At 42.1% G+C, this 12817-nt stretch overlaps 2 protein-coding genes across 3 annotated transcripts; one reads left to right on the forward strand and one right to left on the reverse strand.

Annotated features, from left to right (window-relative positions):
- Positions 1–1112: 1112 nt before the first annotated feature.
- fignl1 (fidgetin-like 1) lies at positions 1113–6606 on the reverse strand. Of its 2 annotated transcripts, XR_013625059.1 has the most exons (4): positions 6498–6606; positions 5560–5632; positions 2365–5066; positions 1116–2125 (listed from the first exon to the last, which is right to left on the reverse strand). XR_013625059.1 is itself a non-coding variant. In XM_078787167.1 (3 exons), exon 3 carries the CDS (start codon positions 5047–5049, stop codon positions 3127–3129), a length of 1923 nt encoding a protein of 640 aa, XP_078643293.1. In that variant the 5' UTR covers positions 5050–5066; positions 5560–5632; positions 6498–6606; the 3' UTR covers positions 1113–3126. The 2 variants fall into 2 exon arrangements, 1 of the variants encoding a protein (XP_078643293.1); XM_078787167.1 differs by having other exon boundaries at positions 1113–5066.
- On the forward strand, positions 6521–12489 carry ttl (tubulin tyrosine ligase). The gene is made up of 7 exons (XM_058058011.2): positions 6521–7885; positions 8063–8141; positions 8250–8482; positions 8643–8778; positions 8863–9132; positions 9914–10057; positions 10213–12489. The coding sequence occupies exons 1-7, from the start codon at positions 7717–7719 to the stop codon at positions 10403–10405; spliced, it is 1224 nt and encodes a 407-aa protein (XP_057913994.2). The 5' UTR covers positions 6521–7716; the 3' UTR covers positions 10406–12489.
- The last annotated feature ends 328 nt before the right edge of the window (positions 12490–12817 follow it).

Raw genomic sequence — 12817 nt, forward strand, 5'->3', positions numbered from 1 at the left:
TTTGAAGTGAGTCAAAGTAATTCAATTTGGTGCAAAATCATGAAATTGAACATTTTTATCTGATCCTCACAGAGCATCCATGGATCCCTTTTCCTCGTACCAATCATATTTTGTTATTTAACACCTCTACAACTGTGCATTGGTATTTACTATTGTAACAATTACACCATATACTTTCCAGATATATTCCTTACATCTGCTTTAATCATCAGACTTCAGCAAATCCACACGTTGCAGGATCATACAGTGTAAACACGCTTGTTTGGGGGTTTCACTCACACGGCATTGTGCCATTAATGGAAAGGGACAGAAGACATTAATGTCGACACTGCAAACTCTGACAGGATGACACATTTGTGCCCTACACGCAAAGTAGACTATTCAGTAAAAAAAAAAGGTTTCAGGTTTAAGTCACTGTATTTATATGCCCTTTACTCATAAGTCAAAAGTGTTGTTCACTAGCTTACAGGTCAGTAGTTCCCTGAGGACTGTATACCTGACTACGGTTGTCTTTGAGGGTCACAAAGCATTTGGCCAAAAACTCTTGCCTTTAATGAGTTAGTACCTTGCAGGCTACATATTTTACACCACAAGGCACATATCTATCTCCTACCTTGCCAGGACGTATCGTGTTGTATGACTTGCAACAAGTGGTTAGTTGTGTACTTTCTGCCATCTAGTGGAGGACCGTTTTGTTGTTCTGTCGCTGGCATAGTTACATGGATGAACAATGACAAAGTATTTGCAGTCAATAAATGTGAATTTTCTCACCAATTAGGTGAAATTGAACAATTTCCCATGGCACAGATGATGATGATGTCTAACTGCATACAAATGTACCGTGGCACAGTGGTTGGGAACCACTGAGTATGTGACTAGTTAGCTATTATCTTAATATTGTTAAAATTAGGGAATAACAACATACCGTATAATGTGACCTACGTGATGGGATGAAAACGGTTGAATTTGCTTGCAATGCAGTAAATTCTACTCCTGCGTATTGTTCCCAGCCAATGAATAGCAGTCATAGCAACAGTAAGTAAGTCGTAAGTAGTAATAGTAAGTCATAGCAGTCACACTTTGAATTTCATGGCTTCACTATGTTATGTTTTTTATGTATTAACATTACATACATTATTAATATACTAAATATATCCATATTTATATATTAATAAATAAGATGTTTTGTGGTTGAATGCGGCCTTTTAGTAGGAAATATAAGCAAATCTAACGTATTTCCCCCCAAATTAAACATTTTCAAGCATAAAAAATGGCTAGATAAACCAAAACACAAATATGGCATTCAGACACATTCAGAGTATAATACTGTTAATATTGCACTGCACTGCTTGTACTGTAATGTTTGATGAGACACACAAGCACAAGAATTGATCAGGGCTCTAGTAATGTTAAAACCCCCATTTAGAAGGTAGTAAACGGGTTTTCTATGCTCGATTTATAAACAACGATTTCCACTTCATGGAAATTCACTCATTGGGTCAAGAACTCATTAACTGCAGTAAACAAGGGCTCAATGTAACAATTATCATGTTTATATGTGTGAGTGCTATTTTGTTACTATTATACAAATAGTTGCTGAAACAAGATTCTTGTAATATTCAAATATAATCTTGTGATGTGTCTTATTGGTATGTTTATGCTTGTGACTGCAGCACGGTCACAGCAGAAATTAAGAAACAAGCTAACACCATATGTCACATTTGGAGTCCATACTCAGTGGATCCCGGGTGGTGCCAGAGGAATTCTGTGCATCTGTCCCAGTCCAGCTGTGTGGAGTCCCAGCGATGCCCACTGGGGGGTTGTGTGACCACTTTGGCTGCTGGCTAAACCAACAAAGTTTAAACACAGCGGCCAGCCATACAAGTCTGAAATATTTATGAGGGACTTGACAAAAAGATGAAAAATAAATGAAAGTCTTTTTTCATGGTCTTCCAGATTTGCAAAGATCATTTCATTAATATTGCATGACAATTTCATTTCATGTGTGTGCACTCGATAATTGTCCCCTTCCCGAGTGGCATGCGTGTGGCCAGTGTGGCTCTAAGCTCCAACCCCTTCATCAAACTGTGGTCATCATCACTTTCTTAGGATTGGCAGCCGTTATCTGCACAGAATAGAAGAAATGTACTGAAGGCCATCTTTTACAGTCGGTCATTTTAACTGTAAAATTTCAAATTCCATGTTTTGCCAACATGAAAATATGATTGAAAAGGAATTATGTGGAAAACTAATTAGCATTTCTATCACCACAAAAGTATTTTTTCATTTTTTTGTAATCCCCACAAACTCCCTGCAATGATACTAGAGGCAAAGAGGCATGTCATTGAACACAGTGTTGCTCACCTTCTTCACTGGGAGAGGGAAGGGTAAGGTGATGGTTAGACGGGGCTGCGGCTGACTCATTTGTTGTCAAATCTGGTAAATGAGGGAAGGACAACTGATTTAATAATACATCCTAAGAATTTACTGTCCCCGTGCTGATTACATGTTGGTTAGGAGAGATGGGAGAGATGTAGGCTAACACAACATGCCATCACTATGCAAGCTTATTTCATAGTGGACATATGCTAACACAGCCTGGCTCGGCACCAGAAAAAAACAAACAAAAAAGGTCTTATATGGCACCTTTTTTGTATGCCTTTCTCTTTCATTATTTTAGCAGGCAATAAAAGCATAGTTTCACCCTGTTATTTAATTATCTAAATAAATCCAACTAACTTCCCCATTTAACAGTTCCGCTGGAGACACTCTGGAACATTTGCTCACGAGGATGTGTTGCAGTAACTGGTTTTCCTGTTTTGTCCACTGCTGTCTTCATCAAGAACAGGAAGAGAGGAATGCAATAGGCCGGTTTTTAGGATACTCAGTTACCCAATTTCCGTGGACATGATTAACACAGCTTGTGGAGCATGTTACTTGGCACATGTATCCCTTGACACACTACACTGCAGATAAACTTGCTGAACAATTGGCTCACCAGATAAAAGAAACCAATCAATTCACACGTCTCGGCTGGAAACATTTGATTTCATTCCAGAAACACTTGAACTCAACAATATTAGTTTGAAGTACCACAGAAAGAAAATGTAACACTTCATAAAGCCATCACCGACCACATCCAAATGTCTTATTCCAGTCCTTGTAAAGCTCCAAGTCCTTTGACGACACACTTGGCCGCACAGTCTTCAGAGCATCTTGGAAGTCAGCATAGAGGATTGGCCTGACCTGGTCTGGTGTTATGGTCGCTATGTCATGTAGCTGAATGTTGCGAATGGGCCCCAGAGCCGCCTCCCGACACAGCTGAGTCATGTCAGCCCCAGAGAAGCCCTCTGTGGCTGACACAATGCTTTCCAGCTCCTCCATTCTCAGACAATTCTTCTCTCGAGCCATGAGGTTGGTGACTATCTGCTGCCGGGCGGAGCATTCGGGAAGGGGGATGTACAGCCTCTTTGCCAGGCGTCGGCGGGCTGCCTCATCTATCTCTTGGGGTCGGTTGGTTGCCCCCACCACCAGGATGCGGTCCTCGGCGGCTGTGGCGGCACCATCCAGCTGAACCAGAAACTCCGTCTTGATCCTGCGTGATGAGTCATGCTCCCCATCTGTGCGCTGGGACAACAGCGAGTCAATCTCGTCAATGAAAATCACAGCAGGCTGGTGACAGCGGGCGATGGCGAACAGCGCTCGCACCATTTTTTCCCCCTCACCCACCCACTTGGATGTGAGCGACGACGCACTGATGCTGAAGAAGGTGGCACCTGACTGGCAAGCGATGCATTTGCCGATCAACGTCTTCCCGGTCCCCGGGGGTCCAAACAACAGGATACCCTTAGGTGGACCCCTGAGGCCTGTAAAGATGTCAGGTCGCAACATGGGCCAAACAACTATCTCCTTTATGGTGGTCTTCGCAAACTCCAGGCCTGCTATGTCTTCCCACACCACAGGAGGCCCGTGGTCCATAATCTCACTCATGATCAACTCCACTATCTTTGGCTCAAAGTTTTTAAGACGTTCATCCAAAATCTGAGGTTCCTGGTTTGAGTTGGCTCTCGCTCCACCATCATCCTCTTCCTGTCGCGGCATAGGTGACACAAATTTAGAAAAAGCCCCTCGAGGTCTTTGAGCGCCCAGAGATTTCTTCACGGTTGCTGCCATGGTGGAAGTCACTCCTCTTTGTGGTTGATGGGAATTTTTCCTATGTTGATTCACAACTAGCTGCTCACGGGCAGATTTGAAGGTACTTCCAGGTCTTTGGTCAGCCACTGCTTGTGCCCCCCTGCCATTATCAGCCGCATCGGTGTTGTAAAAATTCTTCCGCTTAGGTGGATTGGAGTTAGGGAAAAAGCAGGGTTGATAGCTGCTGCCTGCAGGGCCCGTATTGCTCTGAGGACCTGAGGAAGGATGCCTAAACAAAGGCTGACCTTTGGAACTTGGATGGGAAGATGAGTAGAAATTATCCGATATTCCCTCAGATGGTTCTGGCCTATGCACAGCAACACTGGCTGTATTATTAACCTCGACTTTAGGCTGTGGTGGCCAAATTAGTCTGCGGGAGGTGCCCTCTGACCTGCCTGCAGCAAAAGAAGAAGCAGGCAAGGAACTGGTCCCGCTGCTGCTCTCTTGTCCAACAGATATGCCAACATCTGCTATGGCCACTAGGGAGCTTCCCCCCCCTCCCCCTGCTTGAATCATCTTCTGCACGCAGGGCAACTCCAGCACGCTCTCCTTGGTGAGGGACGACTCCCATTTGGTACTGTGGTTTTTCTGATTACGAGCCAGATGCAGCGCGCTCTCCGCATAGTTGTTAAGCCCTGTGCGGGGGTCATCAGAGTCCAGCACTGCAGCATAGCGCTCTGAATAGGTCCTGAACAGGCTGCTCATGGCGGCATCTGAGAGGTGGGAACTTGCCCATGCATACTGAATGGAGAGGATGTGGGCCCGGTAAGCATCAGCCGTCTGTTCAGGTGTACAGTTGCCAGACGAAATGTCAAAGGACCTCCTCTGCCATTCATCCAGGTGTGCGCCACTCATGCCTGGGCTGTTCCAGCCTGGTGAAGAAGTGGGGGCAAATGTCATTAAAAATGCATCACTTCAGCAAAACCCTTCATTACCTGTGGCTATAATGCAATGATTTTACAAACACATACTGTAAAAGTATCAATGACAATGAACAATACACGGAAAGGGTGTAACAGTACATCTATTTGCAACCAGATTTTACCAACCAGTACGGAACATTCGATTCCCTATAGACGCGTACCAATGTTCCACTCGGTACACATCAAAAACAAGGAACAAACAGCAAGTATTCCTGGTGTCAGGCATATACTTGATAAACAAATACAGTGCAGTCATGGGTAGCGACTGTACCAAGTAGAAGCCAGAGCTTACAAGGTTCAAGTCCCCAAAAGGTAGTCAGTCAATATGAGAGAACCTTTTCATGGTTTAAGCAGCCTTTCACATGCAGCGATCCAGACAACCATGTCACCCATGGTGCCAAAAACAAACACAAGTAAATATGTGACACACAACTTAACTTACCCACTGCCCTGTCAAAAAGGTGGGACGTTCACACGCTCTTCAAAGTTGTTATTTGATGTGGTGTGATGTTCTCCTGACGACAGGGACACAAGCACATATACTGTAGACTATTGTATGTCACTTTCATAGATAAAATAAGACAAACAGTTCCAGGTGGACTGGTAGAAGTATAAGTTCAAGCTAGTGTGTGTGTATCATAGAAAGTCTAGCCCCCCAGCCAATTTTATTAACTCAATGCAAAGTTCGCCCACCCTTAGATTATTACTATTGCACTAAAATTTGTTCCTAAAAAGAAACACTGGAAACTGGGTCTGTACAAAAGTGATGCTTGCGGGCCATTTTTCCCCGCAGCTTGTCTTTGGCACTCAACAATATATACTTTTGATTATATATATATATATATATATATATTATTTCTATAGTCCACTCATTTGCTTTGTCACCAACACCAATGTGTTTCGATGTCAGTGCTTTGATGTAAATTGCATTTTTATCCATGTGAGCGCCAAAAGTATCAAAGAAGGGCCCTGCATCCTTCAATATCTCTGTATGCCATAAGCACGTTTTATTGGTGTTGCTTCGTATTGGAAAAATCATTAAAGCTGTTTACAATATTGCTAAGTAGTTTATATGATCTCATCCGCAATTATGGCATACAGTTACACTCCTCTACACAGAATGAAAAATCTGCTTTAAGGTCCATAACTGTCTTACACAATACTAATCCGTATGCGACAGTGTAGCACAATAAGACCATGAAAATCAAACCATCTCTCACAGTCTCTTCACAACGTAAATCGAAAAAAACACCTGACAGGCAGCCAACACAAAGCTCCCATAAGTACTGCTTTAAACTCACGACTTTATGACGAAATATTAACTAAAACCGAGTCTACGGCTCATTTGAAACGTACACTTGGAAACATTAATGCGCTTACGTTTGCCAAACTTCTTGCTTCCCGCCGCCACTACTTACTTCCTCCACCACTGCACAACTTCCGGTCGCGTTCCGTGTCGGTCTTTCAACATTTGCAGTAAAGAGTCTTCACTAATTACTGACAAAAATAATTCCGTTTAGAAATCCAGTATATAAGTAACTATATTTGATTAGGTAAAATAGCGAACAAACTTTATATCCAACATCGAACTAAGCAGGAATCAAGTAAGTTAACCACAATATTGGAACGTGGCTCAAACCTCGGTGGGGTTCAACTCTTGCCAGCAATGTAAACATCGTATCAGGTATAACCATGCTTGATTTGCATTTTATAAATGTTAAGTGAATATACAGCCTCAATACAAACTTACCAAAGCGCTGGTAAACGTATGTTTCGATCATATGACACCCAACACGTAGTGAAATCTGCAGTGCCATCTGGTGGCCCGACTGCGTAAGCTATCATGTTTAATGCATATTTAGTCCCCTTTGCATTCTGGGAATTACAGTCCGTGTGATGTTAAAAGTCAACTTGGTACCAATTAGGCAACCACGAATATCATAAAAAATACATGTCAGGTTTGTGTGAAGTATATTACAACGTGTATTAAGTGTGCATGTCACATTTGACAAAACAAACAATACATATTATCCTGACTATACCCACGTGAAAAACTACACTAACCACAACGCATGGCGAATTAAGCTCTCGCTCATGGAAGACAGCAGCTGCGCTTCAGGAAAATGGAAACGCATGTTAGTAGATAAACATTATGTTTTTGGTAGTCCATGCATAACTCGCTAGTCAAGTTTAGTTTTAATACATTTTGCAGAATAATTTTGTATCGCGAATTAACTCAGAACTCAGACAATTACTCATGGTCGTTTTGAGCCAGACACCGGATGCGGACAGTTTGTCGGCCCATACCGGACAAGTCTCGGGGTCCCAGTCACACCCTGCTGGGTCGATGGCTTTGAGATAATAAGCCATTTCTGACCCTTGATTGCTAAAACATAATGACGACATGACTGCTTTTTCTCGAATTCGGATGTGAAGTGAATATTTGGACTGGATATGACCGTCTTATCAACACCATGGTCAGATCAGGGGAGATAACATTGGACACTGTGTGCTGCTCTACCAACCAGACAAGAAACTCACTAGCAACAAAGTAGTTTGAAGTCCATTCTTATCTCGCTATTCCATTCGCCGTGGGACAATGGCCACGCAGATGTACACTTTTGTCACCCGGGACGACAACAGCACCGTTTATGCAGAAGTTTCCAAAATCCTCTTGTCTACTGGGCAGTGGAAGAGGCTGAAAAGAGACAACCCCAGATTCAATCTAATGCTTGGTGAAAGGAACAGGCTTCCCTTTGGACGTTTGGGTACAGTATGTTTTTTTCTTCTATTTAACATAGAGAAACCATGTGTCCACTCACCCACTCCGGCTGAAACAGCTGCAGTGACTGCAGAGCGTCTCGCCCTTGCGACATTTAAATGATGAGGTTTTGTGTACAAAATGTTAACTAGTACAAGTGGTTGTTGTGAAATATTTTTTACAGGTCATGAACCAGGACTGGTGCAGCTGGTGAATTACTACAGGGGGGCAGACAAGCTTTGCAGGAAGGCATCCTTGGTCAAGTGGGTATCAGCTCATATTTTCCCTCATGTCTCTTTTAAAGGTTCTTCTTCTACTCAATTATGCAAATTGTGTCAGCTCAAAAGTCTCAACCACCTTTAAATCACCAGGCTTATAAAGACTAGCCCAGAACTCTCTGACTCCTCCAACTGGTTTCCGGAATCTTACATCATCTATCCCACCATCCTCAACACTCCTGTGGCTCCTGCCACAAACGGCCTCAGCCATCTGAAGAGCAATCCCAAGACCGATGAACGAGAAGTTTTCTTGGCTTCCTATCACTCCAAGAAAGAAAGCGGGGAGGGGACAGTGTGGATTGCCAAGTCATCAGCTGGAGCTAAAGGTAGAATAACTGGGGTTACTATTATTGGTTATAAAACAGCAATAAAAAAAACTTTCATGCTACATATACATCCCATCACATCCATATATGGTATACTTCCCTTGATCTTCCATTGAGGATGTGACCGACCAGTCTACAATTCCATATTTTCTTCAAACAGGTGCTGGTATTGTGATATCGCATGATGCTAACCACCTGCTGGAGTACATTGACAATCAGGGACAAGTTCATGTCATTCAAAAGTACTTGGAGAAACCTCTACTTCTGGAACCTGGACATCGTAAGTTTGACATCAGGTGAGTCATTCATGCCTTGCAGAAAAACAATGACTTTTATATTTGAGTAAAGCGCACCAATTGTGTATAATATGCTATTGCCAGGAGCTGGGTCCTTGTGGATCATCATTACAACATCTATTTATACCGAGAAGGTGTGCTGCGGACATCCTCAGAGCCGTACAACAGCTCAGACCTCCAGGATATGACCAGCCACCTAACCAACCACTGCATCCAGAAGGAGCACTCCCAGAACTACGGCCGCTATGAGGAAGGCAACGAGATGTTCTTCGATGAGTTCCGTCTGTACCTTCTCAACACTCACAATGTCACCCTGGAAACCACCATATTACCTCAGATCAAGCAAATCATCAAGTAGGTAGCTTTCTTTGCCAGGGCTGCAGCTAACTCTTCTTTTATTTGTCAATTACTCTGAAGATTTTTGTTTGGATTAATCACAGGAAGTGACGTTCAGAGTTGAGTTTTAGCTTAGCGTGGATTATGTCGTCCGTAGAAAATGAATGAATGAATGAATGTTTTTATTAGGGTTTGAGAAATACTTCAAACCTGTAATAAGAGTCTGTTGTTCCGATGAAGTCTGGTGCGTGTCTTTGAATGCTTCTTTTGAATGTTTTATTTTTGGATTTTTATTCATTTAGCCCTTTTTATGCTTGAAATGCTTAATTTAGACAAATAATGTGTAATATTTGTTCAAATGTGCATCTGTTTTGACTAATAACAGGCCATACACAAGTACGAAAACCGCATGATTCGGACTAAGGTTCCCTTCTTGTTGCAATTTTTGTGCAGTCGAACATCTTTGCATCTCCTCTTTCCACATTGAGTGGAAAGCGCTGGAGGCTTTTCATGACACAAATTGTTAGGTCATTTGATGTTTGCACAGAGGAGTCAATCAATTTTGGGTTTCACGTGTCATTAAAGTGAAAGTCGGCATCAAATGAATGGGTGAAGAATGTATCGCTAATAGCAAAACTATAAAGCTTCATTGTATGTCATATTTTCGACAAACTGCATCAATTGTTCTCATGCTGTTCAGGCAGCACAGTGTGGAGTGTGAACAGTCTTGATCTGACAGTTGATGTTTGTTACTGTTATCATTTTCAGTGGTATTTTTCTCGATTGTTGCTTTTTGCAGGAGCTGCCTGGCATGCATTGAACCAGCCATCAGCACCAAACATCTGTCCTACCAGAGTTTCCAGCTGTTTGGCTTTGACTTCATGGTGGACGAGAAGTTCAAAGTATGGCTCATTGAGATCAACGGAGCACCAGCCTGCGCACAGTCAGTAGCGACATTTCAGTTCGATATTCTGTAGCCTTTGTTTGCTTTCTTTTGGTGTCTGCTTCTTCAGCTCTAAACTCCATGGAGTCATTATGAAGGTTATGCTGCGTTGTGGCAGCTCACTGACTGTTTTTGTCTTCATGCCGCTCCTCTAGGAAGCTGTACCCTGAGCTGTGTCAAGGCATCGTGGATGTAGCCATTTCCAGCGTCTTCACTCTAAACAATAGTGGTGACTCCTCGTCATCGTCGCCTTATTCATCCTCTCCGTCTTCCCTGTTCACCAGTAACGCTTGTTCCTCACCCAAACTGAGAGGGCTGCTTCACGTGGGCCCTTTTACTCGACTTTAAGCATGGCAAATCATTCCCGTCCCTCTGCACTGCTGGGAGAGCAACAAAAAACGTCAATTGTAACCACAATATTGATTGTTACCTGGTCTTTCATGCATGCCTCTCTATGAATGAATCCAAGGACTTACAGAGGATGTATATGTCCACTTGAAACATGGAAGGAATTCCTCCTGTTCTTCCCATGATCGATTTGTTGGATGTCAGAAGGATGTAGAGACGCTCCAAATGAGACTGTAGTGCCTTACATATCCATCCATAACCCATCAACATTTGTCACAGTGCTGACAACGCAACACTAGGAAGCCCACATTTTAGCAAATCTGCCCTTTGACCTCTCTATGAGGACCAAGATCTAGCTTTTTCTTGTCGTCAGTTCTCCCCAAGTCACATTGATGTTTTTTTTTTCTCAGAGTAAATGTTTGCATCTTCACACAAGTCAATGCTGCAACTGTATCCTGTATATACATTATACACAGGTTCCTCTGTTGTTGAAAGACATCACTAGCTCACTACTTTAAGTAGTACAGTGTTCCCCATATGGACTGCTACATCTCAATTTGGCGCTAGCTGATCGCACGTGCTCATATAAACAGACAAATGGGACTGTCGATGTAATTTCGCTTTTTAACACACCTCATACGCACCTAGTCTGCCAGAGAAAAAGATGTAGCAGGAGGGATCGGACTTAACAACATTGTAACGAGTAACAAGTAATCCTCCTGGGATACTCTTTGGAAAAAAAATCTAGTGACGAGACTTAGGCTCCAAAGTCTTATTATATACACAATAGCACTCTAAAGTTTCGAGCGCTAAATGTATAAACGTATGTTCAAGTTCAACACGGCAGTTTGTCTTCTATTTCGTGGATTTGTTAAGATGCGGCAGCGTTTTACATTCGCGTCTCACATTACTGATCGCAGAAGAAAGTATGAAATGTTATTGTTTGACGAAAAGCATTATCAATGAAACAAGAGACAAAAACAACAGCGACACTGAAATGGAAGCATGTATCATTCTCAACAGGCAGCTGTTATTTGCCCCTTCCTCATCCCGACACGCTGATTTTTTGGTGACATTTAGAGTAAACGACCAACAAAGTTCATGAGTAGTTTTAAACATTATGTTGTCCATGTATCACTCACTTTTTGTCTCTCTCCAACAGCGTCCATTATAATTACATGCAAATGTGTCAAGGCCAATTATGTAAATGAGACAGTTACATCATAAAGACCCCACACCAACCCATTATTGCCACAAATAGATGGCAGCCCTGTGGGAAACACTGTAGTGACTAGTACTTATGGATATCATACATATGGATGTCATACTAGAGAGGCTGGCAGATGCTGCATGTTACCTTGTTGATTTCTTCAATTGTATCTCTCTAGAATTCCCTTGCAGTATATGTTGTGTGTGATGTTTGCTTCTCAAGTTTTCTTTTGTTGGTGTCATAGGTCAAAGGACAGTTTATTTATATTGTGTGTCTTTGTGTTTATTGTAAAGAATGAAGGGTAACTGACTCAAAGTAATACATTGTGTGATGTATTTAAAGGGCACCTCACTCCTAAATTCTATGATGATTATTCATAGACGACACTCTGCGTCCAAGGATCCTGTGACTGAGAAAATACAATTCCGTTCTTGCATTCAGTATTATTCCGCCCTGTTGTAGCTGAAAAGGTGGTTGAAAGGACCATAATGAAAGCAAAGAAAGACTTCCCAGGTCATTGTTTTGTCCAATTAGTTACAGTACTGGTGTAACTTAAGTCAAAATAAATAATCTATATTTTTATTGCATTATAGTGGGATTCTCTCCTCATCAATGGGGGAGGTGCCTTGAAGGGTATTGTGTTCAGTACTTTTGGTATAAATTTGCCTCATTCATCATTCGTCCCAACCAAAGAAGAAAATCCTGCTGTGTGTTCGATGTTGAATAGTTTCTCCGTCACCAGAAAATGAGCTCATAAATTGTATGACATCTGGTGTGCATTCAGGGACGTAGGTGTTTTTGTTTGCTGTGGTGTGTTCTTCAAAATGTTGCATGGTCGTTCCTCATAAAACTGTTGCTGGAATTAAAAGAAAGTTGACCATTATCAAGCGTCTGTCATTAAAATACAGTAAAGTCTTGTTATATCGATATCGGTTATAACGAATTACTTCTTATTACGATACTATTTTCATTTCCCGGCAAATTTCTAGTCTTTTATGATATAATTAGTTCCGTTAGTACGATACCCGGTTATTATGATAATCCGGTTACTACGATGCCCTTTTCATCTCCCGCCAGCCAATTTGGTCTGCTTATATCGATACAAAAGCAGCTTAAATCAATCTTTGCTTAAGGATTTCAATACCAAAAAGAACACGGCCAACGGCTGCTTCCAGTCAACTTTATTTTTCACACCTCCACCA

This window comes from Doryrhamphus excisus, linkage group LG20 (assembly GCF_037039965.1).
Source record: "Doryrhamphus excisus strain RoL-2023G ecotype Guam linkage group LG20, RoL_Dexc_Guam_v1.1, whole genome shotgun sequence".
NCBI classification, from domain to species: domain Eukaryota; kingdom Metazoa; phylum Chordata; class Actinopteri; order Syngnathiformes; family Syngnathidae; genus Doryrhamphus; species Doryrhamphus excisus.

What these genes read in the sequence shown, in the direction of transcription:
- ttl (XM_058058011.2), top strand. Translation starts at nt 7,717, where the DNA reads ATGGCCACGCAGATGTACACTTTTGTCACCCGGGACGACAACAGCACC. An exon ending in GCTTCCCTTTGGACGTTTGG is followed by an intron (nt 7,886 to 8,062) that starts GTACAGTATGTT and finishes TATTTTTTACAG; the next exon opens with GTCATGAACCAGGACTGGTG. An exon ending in GTCATCAGCTGGAGCTAAAG is followed by an intron (nt 8,483 to 8,642) that starts GTAGAATAACTG and finishes TTCTTCAAACAG; the next exon opens with GTGCTGGTATTGTGATATCG.
- fignl1 (XM_078787167.1), bottom strand. Translation starts at nt 5,049, where the DNA reads ATGAGTGGCGCACACCTGGATGAATGGCAGAGGAGGTCCTTTGACATT.